This window comes from Schistocerca cancellata, chromosome 9 (assembly GCF_023864275.1).
Source record: "Schistocerca cancellata isolate TAMUIC-IGC-003103 chromosome 9, iqSchCanc2.1, whole genome shotgun sequence".
Taxonomy (NCBI): Eukaryota; Metazoa; Arthropoda; class Insecta; order Orthoptera; family Acrididae; genus Schistocerca; species Schistocerca cancellata.
This window is the reverse complement of record NC_064634.1, coordinates 508,812,385-508,837,443: the sequence shown is the minus strand read 5'-3', so window position 1 is coordinate 508,837,443 and position 25,059 is coordinate 508,812,385. Positions and strand designations below refer to the sequence as shown.

The 25,059-nt window shown below is 40.1% G+C and overlaps 1 protein-coding gene across 1 annotated transcript in view; it reads right to left on the bottom strand.

The window, feature by feature from the left end:
- Positions 1–610: 610 nt before the first annotated feature.
- The window catches only part of LOC126101538 (UDP-glycosyltransferase UGT5-like), a 59,596-nt gene continuing 35,147 nt past the window's right edge, over positions 611–25,059 (bottom strand). Inside the window, exons 4-6 of the mRNA XM_049912177.1 lie at positions 19,974–20,196; positions 15,449–15,668; positions 611–914 (exon numbers count right to left, since the gene is read on the bottom strand). Coding sequence (XP_049768134.1) covers positions 611–914; positions 15,449–15,668; positions 19,974–20,196 — 747 coding nt within the window. The remainder of the gene's footprint in view (positions 915–15,448; positions 15,669–19,973; positions 20,197–25,059) is intronic.

Here is a 25,059-nt window from a genome sequence, read left to right as displayed (position 1 = left end):
CATATTACAGATTTTTATTTCCATTTCATGTTATTCTAGTTGCCCACTCCTCCTTGAACTTCTGCTGCTCAGCTGCAACCAACTGCTTGACTGTAATTTTTTTCTGCCTGTACTGACACCTTCTCCCCTGTTAAACTTGAATCCCCCATTATTTTTTATTAATGCAGAGTTAGTATTTCACACCTCTGATTGCTTAGAGACTTTTTAATATTTTTGTTCTACCAAGCTGTTTATGTAGGTTATCATATTTGATGTTTCTGAACATCTTTTCAATTTATATAGAAATAGATATGTGTTGAACTGTATCCATATTGATAATAATTTTTGAAATATATTCAACTGTTACACCAACAACTGGCACAAAAAGCTGGACCTGCCTTTTACATATGCAAGCGAAAACAAGAAATTTTGTGAAACAAATGTGGGTTGAAGGTGGGGATAGCTGGACCAGTCATTTAAATTTACCTATGTAAATACTTAACAACAAGTTTATTAGTAATAAGTACAAAACTTTCATACAGTCTTAGACTTCTTAAAAATAACTTATAATTTTAGTTATTGAAAGAACCTTTAAATAAAAATATTTTTCAGTATGTCAAAGATGTAATTATTAATCATTCTTTTTACTCTTCAATTTCTTTGACTGAGCAGAATGTTTTTGACCTGTAAGCATTCTAAGAAGATATTTAATTAAGCCAACACTTGCTAAGCATATTAGTATTATTACAGCCAAAAGAAAACCAACAATATCTAGCAACATGTACTGGTACCATGACAGATCGAGAGCTGCAGAACGAAGATGATGAGCACCATTGTGTCTTAATACATATTCAGTCCAATAAACTGCTTCCTCCAATGGTTTAATTGGGCGATCATGGAATATGCGGTTTCGTTTCAGTACATTTTCCTTGTATCTGAAACCATTCAACAGTTTATTATGATTATTGCTCATGAATTCAGCACATGAAATATTTCTGCAAATTTAATTATGTCTGTAATCACTAAAAACGTTAGTGAGGAAATACCGAGAAACTGTTTTCCCAAATGAGTGAAAATTACCACCTCACTGCTTACAGCTCATGCGGCTATTTCTGTCCATTTCATTTATTTGAGGTCTTGGCTGTGAATGAATTTCTCCAGCAAGTTGACTGCAGGAACTTGCATGTCACAGAAAATCACTGGTAACTGTCTGCTATAGACTATAGTTGGCTGATGAGACCCAGGGGATAAAAGATACTGTTTTTTTGGTGGCAGTATTTTTTTAAAGACTGCCAGATGAGTGTTCATCTTAGAGGGTCAATCGTAATGTTTCAAATGATAAAAATTCAGATTTGATTATGTGCAGAGGCAGTTGTATTGAGATTGATAATGATGTCATTTGGGAATGTCTTCTGTAAATAAATATAAACTGAATTGAAAAATAGATTAAAATGAATGAGATTAAAATTAGAGAGGTCTGTGATTGAGCAGTGGTAACTCAACTATTGTGATTTTGGTGCATCATCCACATACACGATAAGAAGGGGGAAGGGTAAATTTATACTGCCTCTGGCTTACTACATACCACCCACTATACATTATCCTTACAGATCACATATGCAGATGTAAAAAGAGAAAGCAAGAGAGACTGTGGCATATGTTACACCATGTGGGTGATAAAATACATGTTAGGGATACTGTAATTCACGCTATTGTCTTAATACTCAGTTTTTCTTCCACAGCAACAGCTACCCTATCACATTCTACATAATCATTTTCTTTCTGGTATGCAAATCACAGTATGGATAAAATATAAGTAAGATACAACATTGTACAGCAGATTTACATTTTATTGAATAAATGCATACACAGGTAAAGACACACAGCTGTATAACATGGATAGTAAGACTGAAATGAAGTCTCTGGTCAAGTCACATATACTGCACTCATGGCACATCAGTGATGTATTTGTAGTGGGTGTCCAGTGCACAGGCTATGGTTACACTACTGGGTCACAAGTATCCTGGCATCAAAAGGCATTGGTCATATAGTGAATATTACCACAATTTTTTACTGTTAAAGCACTTAATATTCAGGGAAGGTATTATGCAACTTTCCAGTGCAGTGCATAATTTATTTCTGCTGTTTTTGAAGCATGATAAGTAGTTTTTACTGGGTTTTGGGGCAAAATGATCTCTCGTGCAACCAATGTTCTAGTTTATCTCGAAGATGTCTGATATCCCTTGCTTTGTGGATGGAAGCATTAGGCTGATGATACAGAAAAGATCAAGGTCTAAATACTTGTCTGACACTGTTCAGATTGTTTTCATGATTACTGATCTTATCTTTACATACTGAAACTAATAGTCTGATCACATACCAGGATAAATTATCTCATATCATTACATCATCTGCATTGAATTTGACTATCTCCACAGTGTCTAGACAAATCACAACATCCATGTAGGATGATGTGAGTGCCGCATTATGCTCATTGAACCATTGATCCATAAACCCTTTCTCTGTACCTTCAGAGACCAATGGCAGCATTGTTGGCACCATCATAATCCCCACTCCAGTCGTCTGGCTGATCTGATGTGGTCCACCCCGACTTCCTCTCCTGTGCCAACCTGTTCATCTCAGAGCAGCACTCACACCCAATATGCTCAGTTATTTGTAGGATATAGTCCAATCTCTGTCTTGCCCTACAGATATATGCTCTACTGCTCTCTCTAGTAATCATGGAAGTTATTCCCTGATTTTGTAACAAATGTCCCATAAGCCTATTGTTTTCCTAGTAGGTGTTTTCCATATGTTTGTTGCCTTCCTGTTTGCACAGATAAATTCTTCATTCCTTTTCTTATGTTAGTGTACTTCATTTTCAGCATCATTCTGAAAGCACATCTCACATACTTTGGTTCTCTTCTTCCCAATTTTCCAACAGTCCACACAATGTTGTGCTCCAAATGCTCATTACCATAAATTTCTTCTCAAATTAAAGCCAATGTTTTATACTAGATGACTTATTTTAGTGAGGAATGCTCTTTTTGCTTGTATTAGTTTGCCTCTTATATTCTCCTAGCTAGAACCTGTGATGAAGCAGGCTGGCTTCCACTATCCTTCTGTGAGTACATTGCTATATCAAATATTAAATCTATATAAAATTTGGTAATCAAAAGTTGTTGCAATTATAAAATTTCATACAAATAGCCATAGGGAAAATCTTATGCACTAATAGGTAAATTTGGAAGGAAAGATCACTTTCGAATTAAAGAATTGTTTTTCCTCATTTCAGTAACACATTTACATTAGCCCAAACTTAATTGGTTTAAAAGCATTGATAATTAAAGATTTCACCTTGTCTGAACTTTAAGTGCCACTTATAGCCAAACTACTGTACATTTCCAGGATATGTTCATATATTTATTATCACTTTAATTTTATGAAGTCAATGACACCCAACTCGAACAACAAGAGTATCTAACTAAAAACTACCAAATTTTCAATAATTAAAATTTAACATATAAGATGGCTCCCATGATCATAAACCCATGATTCCCACTGCATAGGCATACTTAGTACTCCATTTTAATAGACACAGATTATGACAATATAAAAACAAAATATAAAGATTCAATAGCCAATAAAAGACAAACTTTCTAACCTATAAACTTTATTAACCTTTACAAATTAATAAAGTTCATTAACATCATGGTGCAAATATTTATAACACCAGCCATTTCAGTTAGTCTGTTTTTAGTCTGCCTCTATTCTGCTCTGTCATTGTTTAGCACAGCTTCAGTCTATCTAATTTGCATTTTAGTCCAGTCTCGAGAACCATTCATTTAGTTCAAACTGAGAGACCATATTTTATAGTTATGAACAGTAAACATCAAAATGTGCAAGTTATGATTCAGTTGAATAATATTTGTAACTGTAGTAACAGTTTCATGACTTTGTTGTTTACTCAGTTGCATGTGAACCAATTTACAGTCTGTACTGTGAGCACTTTTGCTTTTTGAAAAGATAACTATTAAGCTCCACATATGCCCATACTAACTATCTTTTTGTAAACATTGTTGGAGACTGCACAAGACCTGGTCATCACTGGTAGTTTCTGAAGGACATGATTAAAGATTGATAAAATTCCAGTTTAGAACTTAAATATAGAAGCTTCTGGCTATTCATTTTAAGGATAAATCCTACAACAACAATTTCAGGTGGCTGCTGCTGCTGAAGGCTCCTACCATAACAGGTAGGTTTAGTTACATGATAAACAGCCATGCATTATTTTGTTTCTAATGCAGGAGCATTCCTTAATTTCATCCACTACGTGGTTCCCAATTTTGATGTTAAGTTTACCACTAATCTCAATTCTATTACTCCCAATTAATTTCATATTTCTTTAAGTTAATCTCAGCCCATATTCTGCACTCAGAAGCCTGACCATTCAATTCAACATGTCATTTCTGAGGATAATACTGTCATCAATTAATGTTATCACTGATATCATTTCACCCTGACTCTTAATCCCCCTGCTGAACCTTTCTTTTGTTTCTGTCATTGTTTCGTAGGTCTACATGTTCAAGAGTAGGGGAGAAAGACTGTATCCCTGTTTTATGCCCTTTTTAATTGAAGCACTTCAGTTTTTTGTCTTCCATTCTTACTGGTCCATCTTGGTTCTTGTACATATTTTATATTAGCCATCTTACTCCATAGCTAACACCAATTCTGAGAATTTTGGACATGTTACTCTATTTGACACTACCAAACACTTTTTCTAATGAAATTTTCACTCTGCAGCAGAGTGTGCGCTGATATTAAACTTCCTGGCAGATTAAAACTGTGTGCCAGACCGAGACTCGAACTCGGGACCTTTGCCTTTCGTGGGCAAATGCTCTACCACTGAGCTACCCAAGCAAAACTCACAACCTGTCCTCACAGCCTTACTTCTGCCAGTACCTTGTCTCCTACCTTGCCCGCAAAAGGCAAAGGTCCCGAGTTCAAGTCTCGGTCCAGCACACAGTTTTAATCTGCCAGGAAGTTTCACTTTTTCTAATGTCATATCCTATGAAGGTGTCCTGATTTTTCTTCAAGTCACTTCCATTATCATGTGCGATGTCAGAACTGCCTCTCTGGTGCCTTTACATTTAATAACAGGCATTCTGTTGCCACTTCCTCGAACACTTTTAGAAATTCGAAAGGTATGCTATCTGTTCCTTCTGTCTTATTTGATTGCAAGTCTTCCAAAACTATGTCATACTGTGTCTTCCAAATTGACATCCATTTTTTCTTCTATCAAATGAGGAGACAGTTGATCTCCACATAGAGACCTTCAGTGCACGCTTTCCACCTATTCACTTTCTCATCTGCATTTAACAGTGGAAGTCCTTTTGCATTCTTAATGATGACATATTTATTTTTAATTTCACGGAAACTTATCTTGATTTTCTGTTACTGAATGTGTCCTTCTGGTGACCTATTTCCTTTTCAGTTCTTTCATATATTTTCTGTAGCCATTCTGCTTCAGTTTCCCTGGAGTTCTTACTGATCTAGTTCCAAAGTAACTCATATTGCTGTATTACTTTCTTTTCTCAATCATTTTTATATTTCCATCTTTCATCAATCAGTTGAATTATTTCTCCTGTTCCCCATGTTTCTTTTCAGTTATGGTAACTCCCTATGCATCATTATAGCCTCAAACTTTTTGCACATGATGCAGTTATCTGTAGCAAAATACAAAGTGAAACAGCTGTACAAATATTCAGTCTGATCTTTGTAATGTTTCACACTGCTGCAAATTTTGCAGATCTGCTTTAAATGCCTATAAATGTAAAATGTTCATTTCAAAAAGTTAAAATGTGCAATATCTCATGTCTACAATATCAGTGAGCTACAGATGGAGTCACTCTACTCATACGAGTTCCTGGGAGTAACAATTTGTAGAGACACAAAATGGAATGATCACAAATACTCAGTTACAGGTAAAATACAGGGAATACTTCCATTCATTGGTGGGACAGCAGCAAACGAAATCAGTCTGTAAAGGAGCTTCTTACAAAACACTATTGAAGCCCAAATTAGAATATTACTCAAACTCAAATGTGTGGTATCTACACCAGATATACTGAATATATATGAAGAAGGGCAGTGCAAATGATCACAGATTTGTCTGATGTTTGGTAGAGCTTCATTGAGTGAATGAAACCTGCCTGAACTGGCAGGCACTTGAAGATGGACACTTACAAAGTTTCAAGAAGCAGCAATAAGTGAGGAACATAGGAATATACTACAACCTCTTATGTATCACTGCTGTAGGGATCACATAGGCAGGCATGCAGAGAGACATTTCAGCAGTCATTCTTCCCAAACTCCTCACATGAACAGAACTGGAAGAAGTCCTGATAAGTGGTACAGTAGGAAGTACCCTCTGCCATACACTTCAGTGGTGTGCAGAGGGAAGATGTAGATTTGTATTCTGTGTTTACCCTTGTGATCAGTAGTTTCTGGAGAAAAGTGCAACATGAAAATAAAGTCCCATGATTGATCAATTGATCATTGCTACTGACCTCTGTACTTGAGTTGTAATAAAAGTTATCTGCAGTAGTTGATAAGGATATTTGTAGATTCATTTGTAGACTGGTCTTTGGAATTCAGCAGTCTGATGTTACACATAGTGCATGGCCCATCAGTTTACAATGGTTTCAAAGAGTCATATCATTAGAAATGCAACACAGAGTTAATTTGGCATTGAAATCTCATGTATAACTAATTTAAAATAGGTATTAAGGACTCCTATAGCCTTGTTTTGCTAGAATCTTAGAAGTGGGATAACAACAAGTCCTGAGAAGTGTCAGATCTCTTATATTTAATATTCTTTCAGTAGGATGAATTTAAACTAAGGAGCATGCTAAATGATGGTTAGACAATATGATGCAAAATTTGTTTCCTGTGTGGGTATGCATACCATGCAGTCAGTGCTTACTGCACAGCACACATTGCACTTAATTTAAAAGGAAAAGAGAGTCAGGAGTGGAGTGAACAGAACACATACACTCCTGGAAATGGAAAAAAAAAACACATTGACACCGGTGTGTCAGACCCACCATACTTGCTCCGGACACTGCGAGAGGGCTGTACAAGCAATGATCACATGCACGGCACAGCGGACACACCAGGAACCGCGGTGTTGGCCGTCGAATGGCGCTAGCTGCGCAGCATTTGTGCACCGCCGCCGTCAGTGTCAGCCAGTTTGCCGTGGCATACGGAGCTCCATCGCAGTCTTTAACACTGGTAGCATGCCGCGACAGCGTGGATGTGAACCGTATGTGCAGTTGACGGACTTTGATCGAGGGCGTATAGTGGGCATGTGGGAGGCCGGGTGGACGTACCGCCGAATTGCTCAACACGTGGGGCGTGAGGTCTCCACAGTACATCGATGTTGTCGCCAGTGGTCGGCGGAAGGTGCACATGCCCGTCGACCTGGGACCGGACCGCAGCGACGCACGGATGCATGCCAAGACCGTAGGATCCTACGCAGTGCCGTAGGGGACTGCACCGCCACTTCCCAGCAAATTAGGGACACTGTTGCTCCTGGGGTATCGGCGAGGACCATTCGCAACCGTCTCCATGAAGCTGGGCTACGGTCCCGCACACCGTTAGGCCATCTTCCGCTCACGCCCCAACATCGTGCAGCCCGCCTCCAGTGGTGTCGTGACAGGCGTGAATGGAGGGACGAATGGAGACGTGTCGTCTTCAGCGATGAGAGTCGCTTCTGCCTTGGTGCCAATGATGGTCGTATGCCTGTTTGGCGCCATGCAGGTGAGCGCCACAATCAGGACTGCATACGACCGAGGCACACAGGGCCAACACCCGGCTCATGGTGTGGGGAGCAATCTCCTACACTGGCCGTACACCACTGGTGATCGTCGAGGGGACACTGAATAGTGCACGGTACATCCAAACCGTCATCGAACCCATCGTTCTACCATTCCTAGACCGGCAAGGGAACTTGCTGCTCCAACAGGACAATGCACGTCCGCATGTATCCCGTGCCACCCAACGTGCTCTAGAAGGTGTAAGTCAACTACCCTGGCCAGCAAGATCTCCGGATCTGTCCCCCATTGAGCATGTTTGGGACTGGATGAAGCGTCGTCTCACGCGGTCTGCACGTCCAGCACGAACGCTGGTCCAACTGAGGCGCCAGGTGGAAATGGCATGGCAAGCCGTTCCACAGGACTACATCCAGCATCTCTACGATCGTCTCCATGGGAGAATAGCAGCCTGCATTGCTGCGAAAGGTGGATATACACTGTACTAGTGCCGACATTGTGCATGCTCTGTTGCCTGTGTCTATGTGCCTGTGGTTCTGTCAGTGTGATCATGTGATGTATCTGACCCCAGGAATGTGTCAATAAAGTTTCCCCTTCCTGGGACAATGAGTTCATGGTGTTCTTATTTCAATTTCCAGGAGTGTATTTTACAATTTTAGTTGTTTAACCATTTGTTTACTACTGTTCTTGTCCTTGTTGGCAAGGAATTTACTGTCTTAGTATCTGAAAAGGGGGCCTAAAACAACAAGGTGTTTGTGTTTAAATGGGTAACTGCACATTTGAGTCATGCCGGCAAGTACGCCACTGGTCCTGTTCGATAAACGAGGTGCCTGCAAGTTATTTGCAAAATATGATGCAAGGCCAGCTCACCAAAGTATGGCCATGCACTGTCATTGGGAAGCCATCATGTTGTAACAACCACAAATCTTCATACAGCACCCAGGTCCTCATTAAAAGCACTGCAAATTCACTGAGTTTGCAGGTGACACCCATGCATAGCTACTGTTGCTACTGATCAGTGCATGCACACACACAAGGATGATATCATCTCTTGCTAGCAGGAAATCCAGCAGAAGCACCTGGTTTTGCATGTGGTGGTGGGGAAGGAAACATTCCTGTTGGCAGTTGCCAATTGGACATGGGATCTTTGGAGAAAGTTCAGGTGCAGCTGCACAGATAGAGCTGTCTGCTAGGGCAGACTGTATGGGCCTTAGAATTTGTAATTTACAGGCACCATATAGTCCCCCCCCCCCCCCCCCCCTTACGAGAAGTGGATGCCAGGTTGGTCATGTATGAGTGCAGCTCCAGGCCATCGGTCACCGATGACACGGGTGTCGGTGATAGAGATGCACCGAAACACTGGTCTGACATTGGGTTACAGAGGCAGTTCCCACTGTGTTGGCATAGGGACGAGGTGTTGTGACATGCGATGGAGAGAAGCAGCTGGGCCACTACGGTGGCCACAGTGGTGGGTCAGCGGTGTTGGGCGGGTGGTAGCAGCTGGTCCATGACCTTGGCAGCCACTGCATTGATGCCTAGGTGTGTTGGTGCAGCATGTGGGCATGTGGCAGGGGAAGGCAGCTGCAACGGCCAGCGGCCGGTGAAGTGGGGCAGCAGCAGCAGACGGGTGGTCGCAGCTAGTCCGTGACCTCAGCAGCCAATGCGGGTGTGCTAGCACGGTGTGCAGCAGGGCACGGTACTGCCCATTACTGCGTGCCAGGGTGGTGCCATAGCGATGGGGGCATTGTGGTGGGTGAGCAGCACTGGGAGTTGGTCTGGCCTGTGTGCTGTGTGTGACAGTGGTTGGTGGCCCAGAGCACAAGACAAGCAGCTGGACTTGCAAGTCAGGGAAGAACGCACTGTGTGGGGCGACAATGGATGTGGGAGGGGTGCTAGGTTGCCTGAGGAGCTGCTCTGTGATGCAATCTCACTGGATATGGGGCAGCAATGGCTACTAGCAGAGGCAGGCTATTGGCCGCCAAGCACAATTTGGCCAGTGCATTTGGTGTAATGTGTGCCAGAGTGTGTGGGCATCAGTGAGTGCTCCTGCTGTCTCTGCCTTCTGATAGATACCCTGGTGGAGTGCTGGCGAGGCAGCGGGGGAAGGCACTGCTTCTCAGGTGCTCGAGGCTGCGTTCTGAGCAGTGGCGAGGGCCACTAGGGTGCTGGAGGAGTGGCACCTGTGGTTCTATCGGTTGGTGTTGATGAAGCATTGAACTCGGTGCCATGCATTGTGCCTTCAGCGTTGGGTTTTTCACGCTCAAGAACAACGGCAGGGGGGTGGGGGTAGCAAATGGGAATGATGTGACTGCATCTGTGTTTCAGGCACTAGTGGTATCAGGGTGAGCTTTGGTGTCAGCAGTGGCGTCTGTGGCATCTGTGGTCACTAGGGATATCTCGACCAACGGTGCTTCATCGGCATCATTGATGGTGGACATGTAAGCTTGTCTTAGTCTGTTAATGGACATCACTGACGGGACACTGCAGATGTGCACAGTGAATGTTTTGTTGCCTTACTGCAGAATGAGGTGAGGACTCGAGTACCATGGACAGAGTGGGGGCTGACAGGCATTGACCCACACCATCACATGTGTGAACAATGTGAGATCACGGTGCAAGAAAGTTTTGTGCTCCCATGTAGTCTTGCAGCTGCTGGGATACACAATCTTCTATCACCGTGGCCGTGCCATTGTCTGTATGATCCTGCTCAGTATGGATGGCCGCCAGCAAGCGAGAACTCCAGTTGTGGATGTGGAGTTTGTCCAACAAGATGTGGGGTTCACCTAAGGTGCAGAGGTGCTGAGGTGCTGCAGGAGCTGGGTGGGACTCACATTGGAACAATCAGCCAATGAAAACAAAGGCCAGGAACCCTCTATTTCTGACAGTGCAAAGTGTGTGATTAGGCACTTTTTCAGTTGATTATAGCTGCCAGACAGTGGGGCATAGACTATGAGTCTGTGCTGAGCTATGGTAAGGGTGAACTTCATTGTGTTGCTTATAATTGCAGACACGGTGAAGATCGCCTCCAGGGATGCAAACCATAGGCGTGGGTCATGGACATCGAATGCAGGGAAGTGGGTGGAGGATCTGCCGGTTGACTTGTCAGCGATGGGGCCTGTGCGAGGGGTGCAGTAGTGCTCATGAGTAGGCAAACTGCATAAGGACCTAATTAAAGCTGGCTGCCTGTGACTGTGGGTCAGGAGGCTCATTTGCAAGGACGTGATCAAGGGGAATGCTTTGCACCATGGACAAGGTTCCAAAGGTGTGCTGCATCTTGTTAATAAGTCTGGCAGTACAGATGGGAAGAGGGGAAGACAAGGATTGCACAGTTGGTGCTTGCACGCATGCTTTGGGGCAGGGAGTTATACAGTGGGCACTCTAAAGGAGAGACGTGCTGCATGGAAAAAATTCAAGAATTTGCATCACCAGTGTGGGTAGGCATGCTGTGCTCTCAGTGCTTACCACACAGCATGCATTTCCACTTAATTTAAAAGGGAAAGTAATTGGGAGTGCAGTGGAATGGAATGGGTATTTTAGAAGTATCACAAGGTTAGAAATTTAGCCACACAATTATTTATTTATGCACAAACTACACACAATCAAAAAATACATATAAATTCTTTAACTGTCTGTTTACTCCTGTTCACGTACTTGCTGGCGGGAAATTTACTGTCCCAATTTGTGAACGAAGCCTACAACAGCAAGGTGTTTGCATTACAATAGGCAGCTGCACATTCTATTCATGCTGGAGGCTATGCCACTGGTCATGTTTGGTAAACAAGGTGTCCGCAAGTTATTTTCAAAATATGATGCAAGGCTGACTCACCATAATATGTCCATTCACTGCCATTGGGAATCTGTTGGGTTGCAGCAGTCACAAGTCTTCATACAGTGCATTGGTCCTCATTAAAAAATACCGCAACTACATGTGATGGTGGGAGGAAAGACACTCCTGTCAACAGTTGCATCAGCTCTTTGAAGAAAGGGCAGGTGCAGCTGTGTGGGTAGAGTCATATGCTAGTGCAGACTGTGGGGCCTTGGAATTTGGAATTAAGAGGTGCCACACCAGCAGAGGAAAGTTTCTCATTTTAGTGTGACTTTGTGCAATTCAAAATAAATTAACTGGTCCCTGAGAAAGATTCTTTGTTTCTTTTCATGCTTATATTATTTGATTTAAAACATAAGATATAAATTTATTTCTCACCACCAATCAATTCTTTTCAAGTAGGGGCCAGAGACTGTTAGCTCACCAAAACTAATATAATAATATGCCCTCTTCTCCAGGCACAGAATGCTTGGAGCTTGAACTGGTTCTGGAGCAGAACATTTATGTTATAATACTTATAATATCATTTTCTTTTTTCATCTTCTTCTGTTTCTTCTTTTCCTGTTGGCAATCTGAGGAGCATGTTAATTCATATCAGTTTATTCCTTCTGGTCTTTTCCCATGTCTGATATTCTTTTGTTCTCATACTTTGCAGCCTCCTTCACTTTTCTGTACATGATGATTTTGTACTGTTACTAGTTCTGTCCTGTAAACCTGTGGCACAGTGAATTTTTTATTTAAATAACTCCCTCTCTTGTTCCTGCATTTCCATTTCTTCCAGATCCCTTTCAACTTCCTGTATTCAGCATCTATTAGTTCTTTGCTCATCAGAAACTGTATTATTTGCTGTATTAACCTCCCTTGGTCCATTCTAAGTATGTGTCCAAAGGACACATTTCTTCTGTTCTGGATTATGTGCAAGATTCTCTCTACTTTGGTACACAGTTCTTGGTTTGCTTGTATTGTAAATTGTTCATCTTCTGTGATTGCAGGCTTTGTTGGCGTATTTCATCTATGAAATCTTCACAGGTTATCAGCCGAGTGGTGTCATCTTCTAGTCGCAACATTTCAATGGATTGCGTATCCATCGTCTTCGCCTGATGATGATGGATACACAGTCTATTGAAACATTGCAACTAGAAGACAATGCCACTCAGCTGATAACCCGTGAAGATTTCATAGCTGTCCATCTTCTGTTCTTCGGGGTCTCAATAACCTCCTGACAATCTTTCATTCCAACAGTTGGATTGGATTGGATTGTTTGGGGGAAGAGACCAAACAGTGAGGTCATTGGTCTTATTGGATTAGGGAAGGTCAGGGAAGGGAGTCAGCTGTGCCCTTTTAAAGGAACCATCCTGTCATTTGCCTGGAGCGATTTAGGGAAATCGTGGAAAACCTAATTCAGGATGGCTGGGAGTGGGATTGAACTGTCGTCCTCCTGAATGTGAGTCCATTGTGCTAACCACTGTGCCATCTTGCTCGGTATTCCACCAGTTATAGTCTCTTAAGTACTCTTGTTCTTACTAGGATCAGAGTTTGTGCTGTGTATAAAGTTTTAGGGTGAATCAGTGACTGGTAATGTCTGAATTTTGCATTGATTGATATATTCTTCTCATTGTAGATGTTCAGAGTTAGTTTGTACTTTTTTTGTGCTCCAATTGCTTCTTTTTCTGACAGACCAGTTTCTATCTGTTCTCCCAGGTATTTAAATCTCTCTACCTTTTGAATTTTTCCTTCTGCTGTTGTCATCCATCTAGAAGCTGCCTCAACATTTGTCATATACTGCGTCTTCTTGATAGAGATCTGTAGAACTGCTTTAATCACTCATCCCTGTAGTTGCATGGTTTAGTTAGCTGCCTCATTTAATGATTCTGACAATATCACAATATCATCTGTGAATGCTAGACAATCTGTCTGTATTCCTTTTTTCTTGCACCCCAGCCATATTCCACCCACACCTTTCATTTCTTGTCACCAGTCACTGATCACCTTATTGAGTACTCACTCTGGTTTTCATTTTGAAGGCCTTAGAAAGCATTCCTCTGATTTAACCTTGGATGCTGTGTAGTGTAAGGTCTGTTTAATCAGTTAATTGGATTTTCTATCCAAAGACATTCTTATTATGATGTCTCCTTGTTACTCACCAATTTGTGGGTTTAATTGTTTTTCCACTCTGTTCAGCAGTGCTTTTGAGAAGACCTTATAGTCTCTGGTATTAACGATATTTTTTCTTCACACATGTGAAAAACATATTTTATTTGTGCTCAGATCCTACAACTGACTGGTTACTATTACTCTGCTGGCCATTAAAACTGCAACACCAGCGAGGACACAAAATCACCAAATTTTACGTATTGTGCATACACAATATAGTAGGAAGGAAACAATTAAATTTGTAGGTGATCAGGGGATACACAGTGTGCTAAATTGATTGGCTATTATCAGTTTAAGATTCAAAACCTTCTTATTATGATGTCTCCTAGTTACTCACTGTGTAATACACAGTGCTGCCACCTCTGACAGCATAAATAGTTCTAACCCAGCTGGACATTGAGTCGAACTGAACTCGGGCGATGGATATTGACTCGTAGGCAGATTTCCAGTTTATGACAGGCAGTTGTCGTAACTACTTTTGCTATTTGTGTGCACTCTGTAGATTTGAACTTCTGTATGTACATTGGCTACATCCTTATATCATGGTTCACTGAATTCATAACTTAATTCTCACTACATTACTTGGATTTCCACAACAGGAAGAAAGATGTGAAGAAGTGAGATTGATGCTTTTATCACTGTATGCCTGCATAGTCTTGTAATACTTTTGTGGTGTCTGAATGAAACAGACATTGTTGATGATCCACATCTGTACAAAATAATTCAAAATTAATTTGCTAAATGTGAATTCCTCGACATCAGCTCTATAGGTGTAGACCTACAACCCAATAGTGATGAAAATTCTCACACCTCACTGTTGGGTAGTAGATCTTTACTTGATGCAGCTGATGTTGAAGGAGTCACATTCAGCAAATTAATTTTGAATCAAATGTGATGATGTTGTGTGTCCAGTAGCATCTCGTATCATCACATCAGGTGTTGGGCCCATACAATGATGACTCATACACTCTGGCGTCATTTGTTCTCTTCTGAAACTCCACAATTAGATACATACATTGTGGCACTGTACACAGAAATGGGAGAGTGTGATAACACCCCTTCTCATGTGGCTACTTATCTTGCTGGAACTGAGCCCGTTTCCCTATTTGGAGTACGTAACATAACTGCAACCCTGTCCGGCAGAGTGAATGACACATCTGTCCTCAAAGCCACTAGTTGTGTGTGGCTCTTGAGATCCTGCATATCATCAAGTATTGGCCTCCTGGACCCCCTGACTCCATATTTGCTTTACAGTCATGGGATCTGAATAACCCGAACAGCAATATCATGGAATGATAAACTGCTGTCCTAATAGGGCACAATTATGCCACTGTTGAATTGAGATATGTGCTAGTAGAGGCCTCTCATTCTTAAGTGAAGCATAACATGATGTTCTTACAAACAGCCAGCATTCTAATTCAGTTTCTGAATGAGAAACCTGCTCTGTAATTCTTCCTTACATGAAGAATATAGATGGTGTCACTCTCGTCTACTTTATGTGGCTGTGCTGAAAGGCTTACATTTGCATATCTGAGCATGTATAACAGTTTTTGCCAGTACAACATTTGTTGCAGGCTGCCTTCAGACGGATGCAATTTAAGGGGCTGCAGTGTTATTGTGAGTTAATGAAGTCATAAGTAACAGTAGAGGACCTTACCTGTGATTGTTGAGAAGTTCAGAAATAGCCCAGGTTAAGGAAACCTCAGTAATATTCTGAAAGTCGAGCTGTAGCCCAATTCCAGCTGATACACTCCTTTTCACATTTGCATGTTGATCAGCCATTATAGGTATTCCGATGATAGGAACACCACGGCTGACAGCTTCTATTGTACTCATAAGACCTCCGTGAGTAATAAAGAGCTGAACATTTTTATGAGCTGGAATATTAACAGGTAGTTTTAATATTATCAGTACAATAAAGTCATATGAAATAGTTATATTTGAGACAATTATGTTTGAAACACAAGGAAAAGTGTTGAGACTGTTCGAGAATATGTTTACATGTTAAATAAGCATTAATTACTCCAAAGAAAACTGATAGCAGAGTTATTATTTAAAACAGCAAGGACAATAAAGCATATATAGAAAACCACTTTGATCAAACCAACATTTATTATCCTTTATGTTGACTCAGTCCTGTCTTAGTGTTGTTGCACCATCATTAGTACTTTTCATTTTTAATTGTTGTCATTACTTTAAGAAAGTAAGTTATTTTGGAAACAGGTTCACACATATATGAAGATGCTCTTAACATTTGGTGAAAAGTTTTACAAATCACTAACTTACATTCCAAATCTGGTTTTTTATGTAGCTTATACTACAGTTTGGCATCTGCTGTCAATAAGGGATTTATGTTAACACATTTTTTGTGAAGAAAGTAATGTCAAAAATTAAGTTAGTGGAACATGATTATTTGACATGATTTTATACACTGTGGGCTGCAATTTAGAATGAAATTTTTTGTGAACATACTGGGGACATTTAGCTATACATTGAGCATACTCAATGTAGCCTCCATCAGCTGTGACACATTTGGCCCAATGTTCTTTCCATGATGTAAATGCACTTTGGTAAAATTCTGGGGATTGACTTTTACACCGTCCCTTGACACAGGAAATAAGGTCTTTCTCACTAATAAATGTTTTACCACACAGGTGGGCCTTCAGACAACTAAAGAGGTAAAAATCAGATGGAGCCAAGTCCAGACTGTAGGGAGGATGAGGAACAATTCTGCAACCCATTTTCCTGGTTTCTTCCTGCATCATAAGGGCAGTATGAGGTTTGGCATTATCATGGCATAGTCTGATGAGCTGACCCTGATGCTGTGATCTGTGGGTCTTGATGGCATGTCACAGCTTGTTCAATGACAAACAGTAATGGTCCCAGTTAATTGTGGAGCTAGGTTCCAAAAAAGTCAATGAAAATGACACCACACTGATCCCAGAAGAAGGAGGCCATCACCTTTCAGGCTGCTGTTCATGAAAGTCTCGCTTTCTTCTTCCAAGGGGAGCCTGGACAACGCCAATCCATGGATTGGGTTTTGCTCTCAGGTTCGGACAAAAACAAACATGTTTCCTCCTGGGTAATGACACCAGCAAAGCACTGTTCCCACTCTTCAGTAAAGGTCTTCATGAGACCCTCACACACATTCTTCCTCATCATTTTCATTTCTCTTGTTAATAATCTAGGCACCCAACGTGCACAAATATTTCTGTACCCTAGTGACTGTGCCAGTGGTACCACTTTTTGAATGCCCTTTGTAATTGGAAAAGCAGTGTATATCTTATCCAAATGCTGTCTATTTCATGTGGCTGTCTCCAGGTTTGCAAGACAGTTTGTAAGTGCTCTTGCTGGTAAGTTGGAAATATATCATTTAAATTTAAATAACTAATGCCTCTATGCTCAGGCCTCATGGGAAAAGCATTGACAACTAACTAGTCATGCGACTGAAATCAGTATGATGATGCATAGTGTTAGCACACCACTTTTCTTCCCTTTAATGTTGGTTTTTAAGATTTATGTGAAGTTAAAAAGTATGTGCCATATTGAGAGTCAAACTAGGAACAGTACCTTTCACAGGAAATCCACTATTGGTTGTATTATTTTAACATGCCTCCAGGGCCAGTTCAAAGTTTCAAGTTATCACTTGTTTCTCGCAATATTTTCCAAGCTTAACAGAGGTTAACACATTGTGATGTTGGATATCATTTCTGGGAGAAAGGATACATTGGAGGGTTTTGACTTAACCACATTCTCAGGAGCGTTACTGAGAATCTTAGTGTTGACTTTCCCATACTGAGACCTGTACTCCTCCATCGAGTATTTTCTCAGATGTATTCTCAAGGCTGAGTGTGTTCTATAAGAGCTCTACCACCAAGAGAAAAATCCTTGGCAGTAACACAAATAGAAGATAATGTGAAAGAACTCATAAGAAATATACTGATGAGGTGTAAAAGAAAGTATTAATACAATCATGATGAAATTGTAACACTCAAATGTACTGTGATGGTTATTTTTACATGTATTTAAATTCTCACAAAACTGTTTGGATGATGGCGACAATATAAAACCTATACCCCAAACAAATTAATAATAAAAAAATAGCAAATGGAGGAAAATATTTATAAACTGTGAAAAAAAAAGCTCATATTGGATGTAAAGAAACAGGAAAGTTCCCCACTGTAGAGGAACTGCACTATCCCTTCCTCTTCCCCACTCCCTCCAGACTGCTGCTGCTATCCCATGTGATAGTTGCATTCAGGCCTAAGCTGCTGGAGATGGCGGTATGTGTATGTGAGGTGTGCTTGCATGTGTCTATGAATGGTGTGTGTTTCTCTTTTGCTGATGAAGGCTGTGGCCGAAAGCTTTGTGTAAGTGTCTTTTAACTGTGCCCATTGGCAGCTTAACATATCTTCCTTATGGTAAGTAGTAATCAATATTTTCCTTGGCAGTCATGTGTACATGAGGTGTGCTTGATGGGTGTTTTTCTGTTTCTCTTTGCTGATGAAGTCTGTGGCTTTTTGTACGTGTCTTTTAACTGTTCTAGTCTGCAACTTAACATGTCTTCCTCATGGTAAGTGGTAATCTATATTTTCCAACAATACTGATATTCCTATGTGGAGTTTCCATTGTTAGATATTGTGGTTTATTAGTTGTGTAGGTGCTGTTTATTTTATTTTATTTATTTTATTTTATTTATCCATCCATTGACAATAAATATTGTATGGATGTTGTCAAGGGTACATGTAAGCCATTTCAAAGAAATCGGACACGAACAATATATATGTAAAAAAGTACAAAACAAAATAATACAATGAAGTTAATAATAATACAATGAAATTAATATAGCCTATATACATCCCTGCTTGTTATTTTAAATGCATAGTCTGTTTTTCATAAGGCTTTAGTATTGTCCTCCCTAAACGGCAAGTCCTTGTATACACAACACTGCTTAAGTATATATTTATTGCCATGTGACCTGATTTTTGACAGCTTTTTTGGAAAACACATTTCAAAATATCCCATGAAAATGGAAGAAAATGTGTTATATGCATCATTTGTATTTGTTAGTGATAGTCCTTCTGCCCAAGCCTCATTAGTTAGCATATTTATGAATTCTACACAGTCTTCTGTAGAAAAATTTCTTTTATACATGAAGTGTGTTTTTTTCTCTTTCAGTGGCCTTGAAGGAATTTTGAGAACAAGAGCACTGAACTATTTGTTACTTCAACTTCTGTGCGTCCTACATTTGAAAATATATTATCAATAAGACTGACTGTATTATTTGTTATTCTTGTGGGTGTGTGTATGTGTGGAAGCAGGTTGAAACTACATAACAGATTTAGGAACTGGTCTTTTAGCCTACTTTCACTCATAAGATTAATATACAAATGATGAGCGGAAATGTGACATAAAGACAGTAATAGTTGATAATTACACAATAATTCCTAATCTTCATGACAAATGAATTTGATTTCAATACAAATATTAAGGTGCATAATCCTGTACAAAGAAGTGTGTAGCAGAAATAGTCTGAATCAATAAATGTTAGTTTTTAAAGAAATTTCATTCCCTCTCTTGCTTTAGTTTTTGCCTTCAGACTATAGTACCAACATTTATGTACTACATCTATGTTTCTATATTAAAAAAGGGAAGTAGTTGTATAGAAATAGAAGAAAGAGTTAACTGAATTAAAACCAAAGTTGAGAATTATGCTAAACTCTTAAGCTAATGTATTTTTAATCTTCCAGACAGAATATCTCGAAAACTGGTCATCTTTCTCAAAACATGTGTATAACCTTCTTTGAGCAGAAATTCATTAGAAATATTTTTTATTGTAATACTTGTCTTCAGAAAAGAAGTGTTTATTGTAAATACTGAAAAAAGGTAAAAAAATTGAATTAAGGGTAGGGGAGGGGGATACTCACCCACTTGTGGAGGAAACTTTTCCATTTCAAACTACTACATACACTAAAAGTTTTTCCCTACATCCACTATCAGTTTTTTCCCAAAGTTTTAAAACTTTGTACATTATTCCCCCGATTTTTTCTAGTTTGCTTGGCTTCTGTGTAAGCAGCAAAATTAATTTTGTGTGTGTGTGTAGAACATATCTGAACAATTTATACAAAGTTTAAGTCAACACAAGTATGGACATTAAATAGTAAATCAGTTATTGTTCTTACCTAGTAAATCAGTCTGTGGGAGCCACTTATCAATTTTTACATTCTTTGGTTTTCCTGGGATATTATCTGTTTCGTATTTCCAAAGAACACATTGCTTCAACTTTGAAAATACATTAAGGAAAATTGTTCTTTTCTCTTCTGGGAAATCAGCACTCCTTAAATTCGAACCCATGCTAAAATACACAACTCCTTGTGTACATGTATCAAGATAATTCTGAATATCCTGCAAAAGCCATATGAGCATCATTAAGTGTTACCAACCAATGCATTAGTGATCCAACTTATGCAATTAAGGTTTATTTGCAAACACATATTGCACTGCTAGATCTCAAATACAAGTTTGAAAGAAAGCTAGAGAATTTCAAATAGTTAGCATCTCATATTGACAATCAGTGGTTGGGCTTCCATCCTTCAATAAATGAAGCAGTGTATGGCTGTTACCAATATAGTGTTCAGTGGCCCCTTTATCTCCTGGGTACAGAGCTGTGCCTATATTTCTTATGTGTACCTGTTATTCAAGACATTTACACAACATCTTTCCAAAGTAGCCATAGATATTAAAAAACCTGCATTGTAAAAATCTGAATTTTAATGAGCACTATAGAATTGCCACCCATAGGAAAATTCTATAGTTATGCATGTTACTACAGGTTTGCAGTCCTCCTCTAGCTATTCCTGCTTTGGCATTTTGCATTTCCTGCAAATCTCTTTTTTAGACCACTATAGTCCTGTTTGCTTGCTTCACTAGTTGTGTTCCTGGTTTTTTCTTACATTCAGTAACTCATTTGTTATTCAAGGATATTTCCTGGACATTGTGTTTTGCCTATTTGATGTTCTACTGCCTCCAGTATTACATTTCTTGAAGCTATGCATTTGTCTGCCAGCCACAATGGCCTGAGACAGTGGCTATTTCTGTGTGAGTTGTGCTTATGTGAATGTGCATGTGTTTTCTATTTACAAAGAAGGTCTTTTGGCTGAATACTTATTTAGCAGTCTTTTAATTGTGCTTATCTGTGTATAAACACCTTCTCTATGTGGTGGCTAGCAATCTATTCTTTTCATAATATTGATGTTATTCCATCTTGGACTTCCCATTGTTTCACTTGTCTTGTATGGTATTCCTGCCTCCTGTTGCATCCTTTGAAATTGTTGAAAATTTCTGATTCTTTCAATTTGTCCAGATTCTACATTTCTACAACTTCTTTAGAATTAATCTGCAGTTCTTATCTAATAAATTATAGCAAGAGTTCATATCTGCCACTTGAAATGATTTTCAGGTTAAAATGTGATTTTGAAATTTCTGTCTTTCCATTATATAACCTATATGAAAACTTCCAGTGCTCTTCTATCTATACAACTGTGATTAATGATTTCTAAACGAAGTGTTTCTGATTAAATAATACTCTGTTTATAGCATGTTAATCTTTGTACATATATATCTGGCTAGTTAATGTAAATAAAGCTGTAAGAATGATATATGTTGTCCTGTTAGTTATTGTACAGTATGTAAAACAGTGCTAAAACCTGGGAGTGTTGTGACTATTGGTGAAGGAACCAGCTGCTAGACAGAAAAGGAATAAAGGAAACAACATCTGCTTGTTTCACGTTCTAGCCCTATAGCAGGGCAGTCTGTAATCATGTTACCTAATCACCCGCAATTGACTAACTAGAAAATTATTTTGAACAATTAGTTCATGAGTCCACTCAAAGTGTAAATGGTTGCAAAAGCATACTTGACCTTTCAGCAACAAATAATCCTGGACAAATAGTGAGTATCATGACGAATACAGGGATTAGTGACCACAAGGCAGTAGCTGTTAGGCTGAATACTGTAACTCCTACAACCATCAAAAAGAAATGCAAAGTATATTTATTTAAAAAAAGCTGATAAAATCCCCTTAACGCCTTTTTAAGAGGCAGTCTGCACTCCTTCCAATCTGATCATGTAAGTGTAGAAAAGTTGTGGAATGATTTCAAAGAGATAGTATCAACAGCAATTGAGAGATATATACCACATAAATTAATAGGTGATGGTACTGATCCCCCATGGTACACAAAATGGGTCAGATCACTGTTGCAGAAGCAGCAAAAAAAGCATGCCAAATTTAAAAGAACACAAAATCTCCAAGACTGGTAAAGTTTTGCAGAAGTTCAAAATATAGTGTGTGCTTCAAGGCGAGCATCTCAAAAATTCCCACAACGAAACTCTGTCTCCAAATCTGGCAGAAAACCCAAAGAGATTGTGGTCATATACAATGCACACCAGTGGCAAGATGCAATCAATACTTTCACTTCATGATAACAACGCTGAAGTCACTGATGACAGTGACACTTGACAGTGCCACTAATATTAAATATGATTTTCCAAAACTCCTTCACCAAAGAAAATGAAGTAAATATTCCTGAATTCCAATCAAGAACAACTGACAATATGAGAAACATAGAAATAGATATCCTCGGTGTCACAAACCAGCTTAAATCACTTAATAAAAGCAAGGCTTTCGGTCCAGATTGTATACCAATCAGGTTCCTCACAGAGTATGCTCACTCACAGAAAGATCCATACCTAAGACTGGAAAATTGCTTAAGATACACCAATACCCAAAAAGGGAAGTAGGAGTAATCCATTGAATTACAGGCCCATATCACTAAAGTTGATTTGCAGTAGGGTTTTGGAACATATACTGTATTTCAACATTATGAAGTACCTCAAAGAAAATGTTTTATTGACACGTAGTCGGCACGGATTCAGAAAATATCATTCTTGCGAAACACCACTAGCTCTGAAACTTCCTGGCAGATTAAAACTGTGTGCCCGACCGAGACTCGAACTCGGGACCTTTGCCTTTCGCGGGCAAGTGCTCTAACCATCTGAGCTACTGAAGCACGACTCACGCCCGGTACTCACAGCTTTACTTCTGCCAGTATCTCGCCTCCTGGTTAGAGCACTTGCCCGCGAAAGGCAAAGGTCCCGAGTTCGAGTCTCGGTCGGGCACACAGTTTTAATCTGCCAGGAAGTTTCATATCAGCGCACACTCCGCTGCAGAGTGAAAATCTCATTCTGGAAACATCCCCCAGGCTGTGGCTAAGCCATGTCTCCGCTATATCCTTTCTTTCAGGAGTGCTAGTTCTGCAAGGTTCGCAGGAGAGCTTCTGTAAAGTTTGGAAGGTAGGAGACGAGATACTGGCAGAAGTAAAGCTGTGAGTACCGGGCGTGAGTCGTGCTTCGGTAGCTCAGATGGTTAGAGCACTTGCCCGCGAAAGGCAAAGGTCCCGAGTTCGAGTCTCGGTCGGGCACACAGTTTTAATCTGCCAGGAAGTTTCATATCAGTGCACACTCCACTGCAGAGTGTAAATCTCATTCTGGAAACATCCCCCAGGCTGTGGCTAAGCCATGTCTCCGCTATATCCTTTCTTTCAGCGGTGCTAGTTCTGCAAGGTTTGCAGGAGAGCTTCTGTAAAGTTTGGAAGGTAGGAGATGAGATACTGTCAGAAGTAAAGCTGTGAGTACCGGGCGTGAGTCGTGCTTTGGTAGCTCAGATGGTTAGAGCACTTGCCCGCGAAAGGCAAAGGTCCCGAGTTCGAGTCTCGGTCGGGCACACAGTTTTAATCTGCCAGGAAGTTTCATATCAGCGCACACTCCACTGCAGAGTGAAAATCTCATTCTGGAAACATCCCCCAGGCTGTGGCTAAGCCATGTCTCCGCTATATCCTTTCTTTCAGGAGTGCTAGTTCTGCAAGGTTCGCAGGAGAGCTTGTGTAAAGTTTGGAAGGTAGGAGACGAGATACTGGCAGAAGTAAAGCTGTGAGTACCGGGCGTGAGTTGTGCTTCAGTAGCTCAGATGGTTAGAGCACTTGCCCACGAAAGGCATAGGTCCCGAGTTCGAGTCTCGGTCGGGCACACAGTTTTAATCTGCCAGGAAGTTTCATATCAGCGCACACTCCGCTGCAGAGTGAAATCTCATTCTGGACCACTAGCTCTTTATACTCATGAAGTAATGAGTGCTATTGACAGGGAATGTCAAATTGATTCCATATTTTTATGTTTCCAGAAGGCTTTTGACACTGTTCCCCACAAGCATCTTCTAACCAAACTGCATGCCTATGGAACATCACCTCAGTTCTGTGACCGGATTCATGATTTCCTGTCAGAAAGGTCACAGTTTGTAGTAATAGATGGAATGTTATTGAGTAAAACAGAAATAATATCCGACATTCCCCAACAAAGTTTTATAGATCCTCTATTGTTCCTGATCTATATTAACGACATAGGAGACAATCTCAGTAGCTATCTCAGATTGTATGCAGATGATGCTTAGATTAGATTAGATTAGATTAGATTAATACTTGTTCCCTAGATCATGAATACAACACTTCGTAATGATGTGGAACGTGTCATGTTAATAAAAGGTGTCATTTACCATCTTGTAAATTCATCAGATGACCAAAACAAATTGCAAAATGATTTAGATAAGATATCTGTACGGTGCAAAAAGTGGCAATTGACCCTGAATAAACAAAAGTGTGAAGTTATTCACATGATTACTAAAAGAAATCCGCTAAATTTTGATTACACAATAAGTCACACAAATCTGAAGGCTGTAAATACTTAGGGAGTGCAATTACAAATACCCTAAATTGGAATGATCACATAGATAATGTTGTGGGTAGATCCAACCAAAGACTGCAATTCATTTGCAGAACGCTTAGAAGGTGCAACAGATCTACTAAAGAGACTGCTTACACCACGCTTGTCTGCCCTATTCTGGAGTATTGCTGTGCAGTGTGGGATCTGCATCAGATGGGAGTGATGGATGACATTGAAAAAGTACAAAGAAGGGCAGCGCATTTTGTATTATCGGGAGTAGGGGAGATAGAGCCACAGACATGGTACATGAACTGGAGTGGCAATCACTGAAACAAAGGCGTTTTTCATTGCGACGGGATCTTCTTAAGAAATTTCAATCACCAGTTTTCTCCTCCAATTCTGAAAACATTCTGAGGGAGAAATGATCATCATGATAAAATAAGAGAAAGCAGGGCTTGCACAGAAAAATTTAAGTGCTCGTTTTCCCACACGCTGTTC